The 13,476-nt window shown below is 35.2% G+C and overlaps 2 protein-coding genes across 2 annotated transcripts; both read left to right on the forward strand.

The window, feature by feature from the left end:
• The first annotated feature begins 697 nt into the window (after positions 1–697).
• On the forward strand, positions 698–1,736 carry LOC127102377 (uncharacterized). Its single transcript, XM_051039747.1, has 2 exons — positions 698–1,001; positions 1,168–1,736. Exons 1-2 carry the CDS (start codon positions 698–700, stop codon positions 1,734–1,736), a joined length of 873 nt encoding a protein of 290 aa, XP_050895704.1.
• An 8,770-nt stretch (positions 1,737–10,506) lies between these two features.
• Positions 10,507–13,293, forward strand: LOC127102378 (uncharacterized). The gene is made up of 3 exons (XM_051039748.1): positions 10,507–10,891; positions 11,002–11,099; positions 13,249–13,293. Exons 1-3 carry the CDS (start codon positions 10,507–10,509, stop codon positions 13,291–13,293), a joined length of 528 nt encoding a protein of 175 aa, XP_050895705.1.
• Positions 13,294–13,476: the final 183 nt, after the last annotated feature.

Below are 13,476 nucleotides of genomic sequence, written 5' to 3' on the forward strand. Positions count from 1 at the left end.
GGTGTTTTTCTATCATAGATTCAGAGGTCAACCAAGGAAACAAGAGGTTTTAGGCGGAAATGGATTTCAAGGTGTCGAAAAAAGTTTGGGAGATCATCTATTCTCTAGGTATATCTGGAGAAGGAAGAAAAGAAGATTACGAGGACCAAATTAGGAAGATAGAGATAAGAGATAAAGAAGTATAGAACAAGAGGGAGAAAGAAAAATTTATTGCTCAATGAATTTTTTGTCAATTAACATTAGAGGGGGTGGCAACAAGGTCAAAAGGAAAATGATTGCTCAATTAATTCAATCGGGAAAGGTGGATGTTTGATTTATTCAAGAATCCAAGCTTGCTTCTTTGGATGCCAACTTAGCTGCTTATCTGTGGGGAGATGCGAATATGGAATGAACTGAGTCAGGTGCTATAGGGGCGGTGGGTGGAATCGTTATTCTGTGGAGGAAGGACATGCTTAAGCTTTCTTTAAGTTTTAAAGGAGAAGGTTTCATGGGGGTCAATGTCATTTGGAGGGGTCAAGAGATCTTCTTTATGAATGTGTATTCCTCTTGTCATCTAGTTCTCAAGAAGAGGTTGTAGAGGGAGTTGATAGCTTTGAAGGTGAAATTTAACAGGGGGAATGAATAGTAGGGGGGATTTCAATGTTGTGTCTTATAGATTATAAAGGAAAGGAATGAATGAAGGAGGTAGAAGAGGGAGATGACATATTTTTATTGTTTCATTGAAGAGCTTAACTGTATTGATGTTCCTAGAATTAGAGGTTGCTTTACTTGTTACAATAGAGCTGGTTCTTCCATGAGCATATTAGATAAATTTTTCCTTTCTGAAAATGTGATTGCGGATTGGAAGATTGTCGGTCATTATGTTGGTAAAAGTGACATCTTCGATCATTGCCTTATTTGGTTAAAAGCGTGCCACGAGGATTGGGGGCTTAAGTCGTTAAAATTCAACAATGTTGGCTTAAACACAAGGATTTTTCTAACTTCATCAATAAAGAATGGAAGTATTTAAAGGTCTCGGGAATAGGTGATTTTGTTTTGAAAGAAAAACTGAGAATGCTGAAGTTTAGCTTAAAGAAGTGGAACGTTGAAGATTTCGATTGGATTGATTTGAAGGTGGAAGATGTGGTGTCAGAGTTTAATAAACTTCATTTTTAGTGTGTAATTCAGACGCTACTTTCATTGATGATTTAGTTTTGAAGAGGGAGTTCGCTACTTCTGAGGTGTGGAATCAACTGATCTTGAAGGATTTGTTAAGACAGAAATTGAGAGCTTCGTGGTTGAAGGAAGGCAACATGAATTCTAGCTTCTTCCATAGGGTTATGAGAGCTAGATACAGAAGAAATTTTATCTCTTCTGTTAACTCATCTGATGGCATGAAGGAGAAAGTGGATGAGTTCAAAAGTGAAGTGCGTAACTTTTTTAAGGCTAGCTTTCAAGAGGAGAATATGTCTAGACTGGTGCTCAGTGGTGTAGATATGTTTTGTCTCTCTAGTGAGGACAATAAGTATCTTGAGGTTGCATTTTCGGAGGAAGAAGTTAAGGTTGTAGTGTGGATTTGCAACGATACTAAAGGCCCTAGGTATGACAGTTATAGTTCCAGTTTTATGCAGAATTGTTGGGAGACTATTAAGAGGGATATGGTTCGATTTGTTATGGATTTCTACTCTAAGTCTACCTTGTCAAAGGCTACTACAGTTTCTATCATTACACTTATCCCTAAGATCAATAATCTGTAATTCTTGGTTAACTATAAACCTATCTGTCTGGTCAGTTGTTTTCAAAAGATATTGGCTTCTCGTTTGAAGAAGATAATAGGAAGTCTCATTTCAGCCGACCAAACGAATTTTGTTCCTGGAAGAAGCATATCTGATGGTGTTGTGGTGGTCAACGAAATTTTGGACCTTGCAAACATACGAAAAGGGAGTGTATGGTTTTGAAGATTGATTTTGAAAGAGAGTACGATTGCGTAAGTTGGGATTGCTTAAGGTATTTGTTGAAAAAGTTGAACTTTAGTGAAAGGTGGATAGTGTGGATGGATGCTCTCGTTTTCAAAGGCTCCACGTTGATTCTTATCAACGGTACTAAAACTAAGGATTTTATGGTGGGTAAAGGGATGAGGCAAGAAGATCTGTTGTCTCCCTTCCTCTTCATCATTGCTATAGAGGGTCTTACTAGGCTAATGAAGAACGTGGTGGATTCAAGATTGTTCAACGGTTTCAAGGTGAATAAAGAAGTCTCTTATAGTGTTGTGCAGTTCGCGAATCACACATTTTTTGTTGTTGATGGTAATTAGGGTAACCTTTAGTGCATCAAGGATTTACTCATAGGTTTCAAAATGTTGTCAGGTTTGAGGGTTAATTTTTCAAAAGTAGTATAAGTTGTGTCAATTTGAACCTTGAGTTCTTAGAAGCGGCCTCAATTTTTTTTTGCATTACGGGGTTTATTCCATTCCTTTCATTTCTGGAAATTTTGGTGGGAGATAGTCTGAGAAAGGCTAAGACGTGGAAATTTGTTGTCGAAGACTTAATGAGAAGATTAGCTATTTTAAGAGGTAGAAATTTGTCAATAGGAGGTATAATGGTTTTAATCAATTTGGTGTTGAACGCAATGTCAATTTTTACCCTGTCTTTTTACAAGGCCCCTACGAATATCATCAAGGAGATTATAAAAATTCAAAGCAATTTTCTATGGGGAAGTTCCTATAATTTAAAGCATATTAATTGGATTAATTGGAATTAGATTTTCTTGAATAAAGAGAATTTAGGGTTAGGGATTAAGGATATCGTCACTTTTAATAAGTCCCTCATTTTAAAGTGGAAATGGAGAATCATCATGGAAGAAGATGCATTATGGAAGGTCATTTTAGAGCACAAGTATTCTTCTTGTTCCTCTAGCTTAGCTTTAGCGGTGTTGAGCAATGATGGTAGAAATATATCATATATTTCGGGTACAACAAGGTGTGTCATGCCTCAGAAAATGAGAACACGACGCTCGCGAAGCGCAATCACACGTTCGCGGGATGGACTAACAGAGTCGCTATCAAAATTTATTTATTCCTAAAGAGGGAAAGGGAAAATATCGATAAAACCCCTAAAAGAACGACAATGAATTTGCTCGTCGCAACCAAATCATGATTCGGGAGTCGATTACGCAAGGGGAAGGTATTAACACCCCTCGCGTCCATTGTACTAAACGGGAAATGCTTGGTTAGCTGTGAGCATTAGTGTTAGCTTGAAATATTAGGCTTCTCAAGTTATTAAAAGGGAAAAGAATAGGACTAAAAGGTTTAGTTTTTATTAGGGCGTTTGACGAGACTTTGAATCTCTCTCTTACTTATCTTTGGGTGCGATGGAGAACTCAAGGCTACGTAGTTCTAGGTAGAAAATATTTTTTTATTGGTTAATTTTAGCGAAAGCTATTTTGTGTCAATCGACGAAAAATATTACTTGCCCAAAAACAGGTGAGGAGTGGACGTTGCATCATATTGAATGGATTTACAAATCAAGATTCACGGGAAACGTCACTTATCTCAACTCACATGATTGTAGACGAAGCATTGACTGACATCATCTCGAGAAAAACTACCTTTTGTTTTTGAAAAAAGTTTGAAGATCAAATGTGCAACATTGAGAAAAGAGTTTGATGTGTTATATGTATTTTGAATGATGGCGGGAGCTTGGATGGGAGAGATATCCATCTGGTATCCTAGCCTCTTGAGCTCGTGGTATCCACCATATTCCTTTTCCACCTTATTTGCAAAAGATTTTGATATTTTTAGTTGTTTTAAGGTTTTTGATTGAGAAACGGTTTTCGAAAGTCGCATTGAAAGTTTTATGGATGGAAAAAGCTTGGATGGGCGAGATATCTATCTCGAATCTTAGCCTCTGGAGCTCGTGGTATCTACCACGTTCCTTTTCCTTTTTTATTGAAAAATGTTTAATAAGAATTAATTTTTTTTCATTTTGATTTGGGAAAATGAGTTTGACGTTGGATCACGCTTTTTATTTGTGATGCGAAATGGAAACGATTTGAAAATGGTTGATGGTGAAATGGATTTGAAGTTTGAATGATGACAACTTGGTGTTAACCAAGTGTTTTTGAAAATGAAACTTAATATTGACCAAATGTTTTTATTTTAATGAAAGGTTGATTTCTTTTTTTATTAACGATTTGTCTAAACGAAATAAAAGCCAGAAAAATGAACATAAATTACAAATTAGGGATGGGGTATATGTAACGCGCCGAAATTTTGTTATTTGTTTTCTTAATATAATTGTGCAATTTATATGTGTTGTGATGTTATGTTGTGTTAAGGGAGACCCTTGAGTGTGGTTCACCAACCTTAAAAATTAGAATTTAAGTTGTTAGAGGTAGGTGAGCAAAAAGGTAGATATATGGGGATGGTGGGAGAAGTAGTGGTTGTTACTATTATTTACTTAGGATGATTTATATAAATAATAGTAATAGTTAATATTTAAATATTATTTTAATTATTATTATTACAATGATATATTAAAATAAATATTTGATTTGGATTTATTAAAATAAATATTTAGTTTAGATTTAATAAAATAATAATATTAGATTTAAAATAAAAATAGAAAAGTGGTTGTTATAAGGGAATTTGAAGTGAGAAGAGGGGAAGTTACAAAATACGTGAAAACTTGGGAAAGAGAGAGCTACGAAGAGAAGAGGAAAAACTAGGAGGATCAAGAAAATCATAATTATCAATAATGGGAGCATAACAATCTAAGGTAAGGGGGAGAAAAATCATTCTTATAAAGGTGTATATCCATGAGAGGGTAGTGAGGGCTCATTCCCTCTTAGGTTTACCCTTTACCATATTTCTGATTGAAATTCTTGGTGGTTTGCAATGTTTATATGATGATATGATTAGATTGTTGTTGTTATATATAAATCCTTGATTGTTGTATGAATTTGATGTGATGATGCTTGCCGAATTTTTCAGTCATGATCATGGAATAAGGATTTTGGGGATATGAACATGATGAACAAATTATAGGAAACTATAAAGTGATGATGTGTTAGTGTTTGTTGAGTGAATTGTTGATATATGTACATGGTTGATGATGAAAATCCTTAAAAATATTGTGAGGGATGTTTATAGGATGGAAATTGGGGTTTGAGACGTGTTTGGTTCGTATTGTTTTAGTGCTTCCAAACAACATCATTTTTAAAAAATCCCTTGTACGATTTTAGTCATAACTTTTGACTCGTGTCACATTTTAAGGTGGGATCCGGTGCGTTGGTTAGTTGGGAGGGAGTACTAAAATTTGGATTCATGGGAAAAATAATTGTAATGGATGTATCAGAGGGTTACAGTAGGTGAAAGGAAGTATAAAAATATGATGGATATCAATGAAGTTTGTATCGGTAATTTAATCGTTGTGTCACAAATGATTGGTATGTGTGTTAATGACGATAGTGGTAATCTAGAAGGGTGAAATACATATTATATAAGTGTATTGAATGATCAATGGGGGACCATGATGTATTATAATATTTGTGTGTGTTAGAATGAATCATAACAAAGTTCGTATCGGTAAATTATTGTGACATGGTGAATCATTTGAATTGTTTTTTCACTTGTGATTGTGATAATTCATAAGAGTAGATTATATTATGCATGGCTTTAGTTGTGTGATCGATTGTGGATCACGACATGAATTATGACAAGTATGTCATTTGTATTTTTTTCCATGCCATGCATTTATAAATTGTTGAGTTGGTGTAGATAAGTTTAAGTTCAAAGGGGAATGTTAAACTTATTCGGAACTTCAAAGGGGAAGTTCAGGATTTTGAAGGGGGGACCGAGTTCGTATGATGAACCATTGATAAACAATTGGTACCACATGCATTGGGTCAAGCTATGGAGTCTTATTGCATTTTCATTATATCGTGTGGTGTTTAATTGTGGTAAGAATGTGGATTGTGAATGATTGTGGCGCATTACACATGAATACTGTCTTTAGCATGTTATGCATGGATTAATTATATAAATGTATTTCTCACCCCTTTTTGTTTGTTGTCTATGTACTCCTTTGGAGTATTGAAAATCAAGTACCTGAGTAGTTGACGGTGCACGATATGTTGCTATCGGTAGGAAATTCTAGTGGAGTCGCTCTGATACATAACACTGGAGATGTTTTGTCTATACGGATGTTTTACCTATGTGTTTTTTATGTTATGTATCTTTAAGTAGTAATGATTGTTGTTTTAACGTACTATTGTTTGGATGTTTGGGTGAGGATTTGGATGCTGAACAAAAAGTATATTTTTATTCCGCTGTAACAGTGTGATTTATATGAATTCAAGTAAACTTTTTAACTTAGAATTATGTGGATGTGACATCCTACTAGATTTAAATATTTTTATTTTATTTATTTATTTGAATCGTGAAGTATGGTGTTACAAAGTAGAATCAAAGCCTTGTTGGTCCATCCGGCCTGGTGGATAGTGTCTTATAAGTTTTTAGTATGTGAATAGTGTGTGAGCACTATTGATATAAGTTCCTTCTAACTATGTTATTGATATGTTTGGAATATGACTGGAAGGAATGATGGTGTTATTGCTGTCGCCTTGCAAGCAGTGGCTCAAGATGTGCAGAACAACTAACAGGGAGGAAATGATGAGTTCCGCAGCTTGCTAAAGTTTTAGAGGAACAACTCACCTACCTTCAAAGGCAGGTATAATCTAGAGGGAGCAGAAGCATGGCTTAGGGACATTGAGAAAAATTTCAGGGTAATGGCGTATGCTGAGACAGATAAAGTACAGTTCGGTATGCATATGCTGACTGAGGAAGCTGATGATTAGTAAGGTAACACTCGCCAGAGATTAGAAGCTGCAGGTAGTCAAATTACATGGACTATGATCAAAGGAGAGTTTCTGGAGCGGTATTTTCCAAAAGATGTACGTGGTAAGAAAGAGATTGAGTTTATAGAATTGAAACAAAGGAACTCAATTATTGTTGAATATGTTGCTATGTTCGAGGAACTTGTGAAATTATATTCACACTATAATGATGTAGCTGCAGAGGTTTCCAAATGTATCAAGTTTGAGAATGGGTTGCGCCTTGAGATCAAGCAGGGTATTAGGTATCAACAGATTCACTGTTTTCTTGAACTGGTGAACAAATGCCGAATATATGATGAGGATAATAGGGCTCAGTTTGCTCATTACAAATGTTTGAGTGAGAAATAGGGAAAGTAGCTGAATCGTGTAAGGCCATATGGTGTTTCAGCTGACAAAGGGAAATAGATAATTTTAGACGGTAGAAGGCCAAGTGTGGGAGGGGCTCCTGCTCCTATCAAGTCCTAAAGGTGTCGTGCAGGACATCACGCCAATGAATATAAAAGTGATGAAAAGAAATGTTTAAAATATGGGAAGTCAGGACATCTGATCGCTGATTGCAAAACTAATGTACCTGCTTGTTATAATTATGGGGAACCTGGTCACAACAACACCACTTGCCAGAAACCAAAGAAAGGCCAAACTAGAGGGATGGTGTTTGTGTTGACTGGGTCTCAGCCTAACAGTTATGACAGGTTAATTAGATGTACATGTTATATTCACAGCATTACTTTGATTGGTATTATTGATACGGGTGCAAGACACTCATTTATTTATGCTAATTTTGTACGAAAAGTGGGTCTTGCTTTGTCGACTCTGAATAGTGGACTAGTTATCGACACTCCATCTAACGGGTTAGTGACTACTTCTTTGGTATGTATGAATTGTCCTTTTTCTATCTATTGCAAGGACTTTGGTATTGATTTAATTTATTTATTGCTGGAAGATATGGATGTAATTATGGGAATGAACTGGTTGGAGTTCCACCATGTTTATATCAATTGTTACAATAAAACTTTACGATTTCTTGCTACTGAAGATAAACAAGATAATGATTTTATATCTTTTAAAGAATTAAAGGAATTATTGAAAGATGAAGCTAAAGCATTTCCAATGTTTTCCTCTCTATCTATGGAGAGTCAAACGACTATTGAAGGGTTACTAGTGGTGTGTGAATTTCCAGAGGTGTTTCTAGATGACATGTTTGAATTTCCGCCAAAGTGAGAGGTGGAGTTTACTATTGATCTTGTACCTAGTACTAGGCCAGTTTCTATGGCACCATACATAATGTCCGCATCAGAGTTGAGAGAATTGAGGAATCAGTTGGAAGACTTGCTTGAAAAGAGATTTATCAGACCAAGTGTATAGCCTTATGGAGCTCCAGTGTTGTTGTTAAAGAATAAAGATGGTAGTATGCAACTATGTGTTGATTATCAACAGTTGAATAAAGTAACAATCAAAAATAAATATACACTTACGGGCATCGATGACTTAATAGATCAACTAGCAGGGGCATGTGTATTTTGCAAAAATGATTTGAGGTCAGGTTACCATCAGATTCGAGTTAAAGACGAGGATATTTAGAAGATGGATTTTAGAACCCGATATAGCTATTACAAATATTCGGTGATGCCTTTTGGAGTGTCTAGTGCACCAGGGGTGTTCATGGAATATACGAACCATATTTTTCATCTTTACCTTAATCAGTTTGTCGTATTCTTTATTGATGACATATTGATTTACTCTAAGTCGAATGAGGAGCATGAAAAACATTTGGGAGTTGTAATACATGTACTTAAAGAAAATAAGTTTTTTGCGAAATTAACAAAGTGTGAGTTCTGGCTCCCTGAAGTGAGTTTCCTCGGTCATGTGATTTCTGGTGTTGGCATATCATTGGATCCATCCAAGGTAGATGCAGTACTATAATGGGAAAATCCTAAATCAGTTTTAAAGATCTGAAGGCTTTTAGGGTTGGCTGGTTATAGTCGTAGATTTTTTAAAGGGATTTCAAATTTAGCCCTTCTGTTGACTCAATTAAATCGAAAGGGTTAGGCCTATGTTTGGGATATCTATTATGAAAAAGGCTTTTGAGAACTCAAAAAGAAGTTGACTATAACTCCAGTTTTAATTTTACCAAATTCTTTTGAACTGTATGTGGTATACCATGATGCATCTAAAATGGGTTTAGGCGGTGTGTTGATGCAGGATGGTAAGGTGGTGGCGTATGTTTCACGACAACTGAAAGTACACGAGAGGAATTATCCCACTCACAATTTTGAACTATCAACAGTGGTATTTATGTTAAAAATCCTGAGACATTATCTTTATGGTTCAAGGTTTGAGGTATATAGTGACCATAAAAGTTTAAAACACTTATTTGATCATGGAATTTCTGAAGGATTATGACTTTGGTGTAAATTATCATCTAGGTAAAGCTAATATTATGGCTAACGCTTTAAGTCTGAAGTCTATTCATATGTCGACATTGATGGTTAGGGAATTAGAGTTAATTGAACAGTTTAGAGATATGAGTATGGTTTGTGAAATGACACCGGAAAATGTGATGTTGGGTATGTTAAAAGTAAAAAATGAATTCCTTAATGAGATTAGGGAGAATCAGAAATTAGATGTTAAGCTGGTGGATCTATTGCCTTCAGAGAACGCAAGTGCAGATGGTGATTTTAAGGTAGATTAATATGGAGTACTGAGGTTTCGAGATAGAGTATTTGTGCTTGACAACCCAGAACTGAAGAAATTGATTCTTGAGGAAAGTTAATGGAGTAGTTTGAGTATTCACCCTAGGGCTACAAAGATGTATTAGGATCTCAAGTAAATATTTTGGTGGCCAGGAATGAAGCGAGATGTATCACATTTTATGGATGCGTGTATGACTTGCCAGAAATCAAAAGTAGAACACCAGAAACCTTCAGGATTGATGCAACCTTTGGACATTCTAGAGTGGAAGTGGGATAGATTTCCATGGACTTTATGGTGGGAATACTGAATACTTCTAGAAGGAATGGTACTATATGGGTGAATGTTGATAGATTGGCGAAATTAACACATTTCATTCAAATGAACATCATGTTCTCTTTACCTAAGTTAGTTGAGATTTATATCCTTGTGATAGTGAAGTTGCATGAAGTTACTTTGAGTATAGTTTTTTACAAAGACTCTCGCTTTACATCCAGATTTTAGGAAGATTTGCAAGATGCTTTGGGTACTAAATTAAAGTTTAGTTCTGCTTACAATCCGCAGACTGATGGGTAGACTGAGAGAACTATTCAGTCATTAGAGGACTTGTTGAGGGCTTGTATACTCAAGCAAGGATGTACTTGGGATGGTCATCTGTATCTGACCGAGTTTACTTATAATAATAGTTTTCATTCTAGAATTGGAATGGCGACATTTGAAGCATTATATGATCAGAGATGTAGGAAACCTTCGTGTTGGTATTAATCGGGTGAGAGTGTTGTACTTGGATCAGAGATTGTCCAGCAGACTACTGAAAAAGTGAAAATGGTCTGAGATAAAATGAAAACATCATAGAGTAGGGAGAAGAGTTATCATGATGGGAGAAGAAAAGATTTGTAACTTAAGGAAAGTGATAATGTGTTCCTCAGAGTTAATTCTGTGATGGGCGTTGGACATGCGCTGAAATTGAAGAAGCTGACTCCTAAATTTATTGGTCCATATAAGATTTTTCAAATAATTGACGTTGTTGCTTGTAAAGTGGCCTTACCACCCGATATTTTGAATTTACATGACATGTTCCATGTATCAAAATTTCAGAAGTATATTCATGATCCATCTCATGTGATTAGGATTGATGATATGCAAGTGATGGACAACCTTACGGTAAAAGCATTGCCCGTGAGAATTGAGGATCATAAATTGAAGAACCTGAGAGGCAAAGAGATTGCTCTAGTGAACATTGTTTGGGGAGGAGTAGCTGGAGAAAATATGATTTGGGAGCTGGAGATCCGTATGCGGGAAACCTACCCAGAATTGTTCGCGTCAGGTAAATTTTCGAGGACGAAAATGTTCTAAGTGGGGGAGAGTTGTAACGCCCCAAAGTTTTATTATTTGTTTTCTAAATATAACTGTGCAATTTATGTGTGTTGTGTTAAGGGAGACCCTTAAGTGTAGTACACCAACCTTATAAATTAGAATTGAAGGTGTTGAGAGAGTGTGAGGAAAAAGGTAGAGATATGGGGGTGGTGGGAGAAGTAGTGGTTGTTACTATTATTTAATTAGGATGGTTTATGTAAATAATAGTAATAGTTAATATTTAAATATTTATTTTAATTATTATTGTTACAGTGACATATTAAAATATATATTTGATTTGAATTTATTAAAATAAAAATTTAGTTTAGATTTAATAAAATAATAATATTAAATTTTAAATAAAAATAGAAAGTTGGTTGTTATAAGGAATTGGAAGTGATAAGAGGGGAAGATACAAAATACGTGAAAACTTGGGAAAAAGAGAGATAGGAAGATAAGAGAAAAAGCTAGGAGGATGAAGAAAATCATCATTGTCAAGAATTGGAGCTTAAAAATCTAAGGTAAGGGGGGGAGAAACCATTCTTATAAGGCTGTATATCCATGAGAGGGTAGTGATGGGTCCTTCCCTCTTAGGTTTACTCTTTACCATGTTTTTAATTGAAATTCTTGGTGGTTTACAATGTTTGTATGATGAGATGATTAGATTGTAATTGTTATATATAAATCCTTAATTGTTGTATGAATTTGATGTGATGATGCTTGTCGATTTTTTCTGTCATGATCATGAAATAAGGGTTTTGGGGATTCGAACATGCTGAACAAATTATGGGAAATTATAATGTGATGATGTGTCGGTGTTTGGTGAATGAATTGTTGATATATGTACACGGTTGATGATGAAAATCCTTGAAAATATTGTGAGAGATGTTTATAGGATGGAAATTGGGGTTTGGAATGTGTTGGGTTTGTAGTGTTTTAGTCCTTCCAAACAACATTATTTTTTAAAAATCCTTTGTACATTTTTCGTTATAACTTTTGACCCGTGTCACGTTTTAAGGTGGGATTTGGTGTGTTAGTTAGCTGAGTGGGAGTCATACAATTTGTATTCAGGGGAAAATCATATTAATGGATTTATAAGAGGGTTACAGTAGGTGGAAGGAAGTGTAAAAATATGATGGATATGAATAAAGTCTGTATCGGTAATTTAATCGTTGTATCACGAATAATTCTTATGTGTGTTAATGACGTCAGTGGTAGCCCAGAAGGGTTGACTACGTATTAGATAAGTATTTTGAGTGATCAATGATGGACCATGATGTATTATAATATTTTCGTGTGTTAGAATGAATCATAATGAAGTTCGTATCGGTAAATTATTGTGACATGGTGAATCATTTGAAAAATTTATTCACTTGCGATTGTGATAATCCAGAAGGGTTGATTATTTTGTGCATGGATGTATTTGTGTGATCTATTTTGGATCACGACATGAATCATGACAAGAGTGTCAGTTGCATTTTTTTCCATCCCATGCATTCATAAATTATTGAGTTTATGCAAATAAGTTTAAGGTCGAAGGGGAACATTAAACTTATCAAAAACTTAGAAGGGGAAGTTAAGGATTCTGAAGAGGGAATCGAGTTCGTACGATGAACCGTTGATAAAAAAATTGGTACCACATGCATTGGGTCGAGTTATGGAGTCTCATTGAATTTTCATTATATCGTGTGGTTTTTAATTATGGTGAGAATGTGGATTGTGAATGATTATGGTTCAGTACACATGAATACTATCCTTAGCATGTTATGCACAGATTAACTATATTAATGTATTTCTCACCCCCTTTTTGTTTGTTGTGTCTATACTCCTTTGGAGTACAGAAAATCAGGTACAAGAGTAGTTGACGGTGCATGATATGTTGCTCTCGGTTGGGCCTTCTAGTGAAATCGCTCTGATACATAACATCGGGGCTGTTTTGTCTATGTGATTGTTTTACCTATGTGTTTTTCATGTTACATATCTTTAAATAATAAGGATTGTTGTTTTAAACTACTATTGTTTGGATGTTTAGGTGAGACTTTGGATGCCGAACAAAAAATGTTTTTTATTCCGATGTAACAATGTGATTTATATAAGTTAAAGTAAACTTTTAAACTTAAAATTATATGGATATGACATCCTACTAGATTTAATTATTTAAATTTTATTTATTTATTTTAATCGAAAATTAGGGTGTTACAAAGTTGTATAAGAGCTCGCTTGGTCCGTCCGACCAGGTGTATAATGTCTTATAAGTTTTTAGTATCTGAATAGTGTGTGAACGATATTGATATAAGTTTCTTCTAACTATGTTTTTAATATGTTTAGAATATAGCTGGCAAGAATGATGGTGCTATTGCTTCCGCCTTGTAAGTAGTGGCTCAAGCTGTGCAAAACAGCCAACAGGGAGGAAATGATGAGTTTTGCAGCCGTATAAAGTTTCAGAGGAACAAACCGCACACCTTCAAAGGCAGGTATGATCCAGAGGGAGCACAAACATGGATTAGGGACATTGAGAAGATTTTCAGGGTAATGGCGTGTACTAACACATAAAAA

Source organism: Lathyrus oleraceus, chromosome 7 (assembly GCF_024323335.1).
Source record: "Lathyrus oleraceus cultivar Zhongwan6 chromosome 7, CAAS_Psat_ZW6_1.0, whole genome shotgun sequence".
Lineage (NCBI taxonomy): Eukaryota > Viridiplantae > Streptophyta > Magnoliopsida > Fabales > Fabaceae > Lathyrus > Lathyrus oleraceus.

Excerpts from the sequence above, each read along its gene's own strand:
- LOC127102377 (XM_051039747.1), top strand. The coding sequence starts at position 698 with ATGACATATTTTTATTGTTTCATTGAAGAGCTTAACTGTATTGATGTT. Across the intron at positions 1,002-1,167 it reads TTCATCAATAAAGAATGGAA|ACGCTACTTTCATTGATGAT; the intron begins GTATTTAAAGGT and ends TGTGTAATTCAG.
- LOC127102378 (XM_051039748.1), top strand. The coding sequence starts at position 10,507 with ATGGGCGTTGGACATGCGCTGAAATTGAAGAAGCTGACTCCTAAATTT. Across the intron at positions 10,892-11,001 it reads CCCAGAATTGTTCGCGTCAG|GGAGACCCTTAAGTGTAGTA; the intron begins GTAAATTTTCGA and ends TGTTGTGTTAAG. Across the intron at positions 11,100-13,248 it reads ATATGGGGGTGGTGGGAGAA|AATATAGCTGGCAAGAATGA; the intron begins GTAGTGGTTGTT and ends TAATATGTTTAG.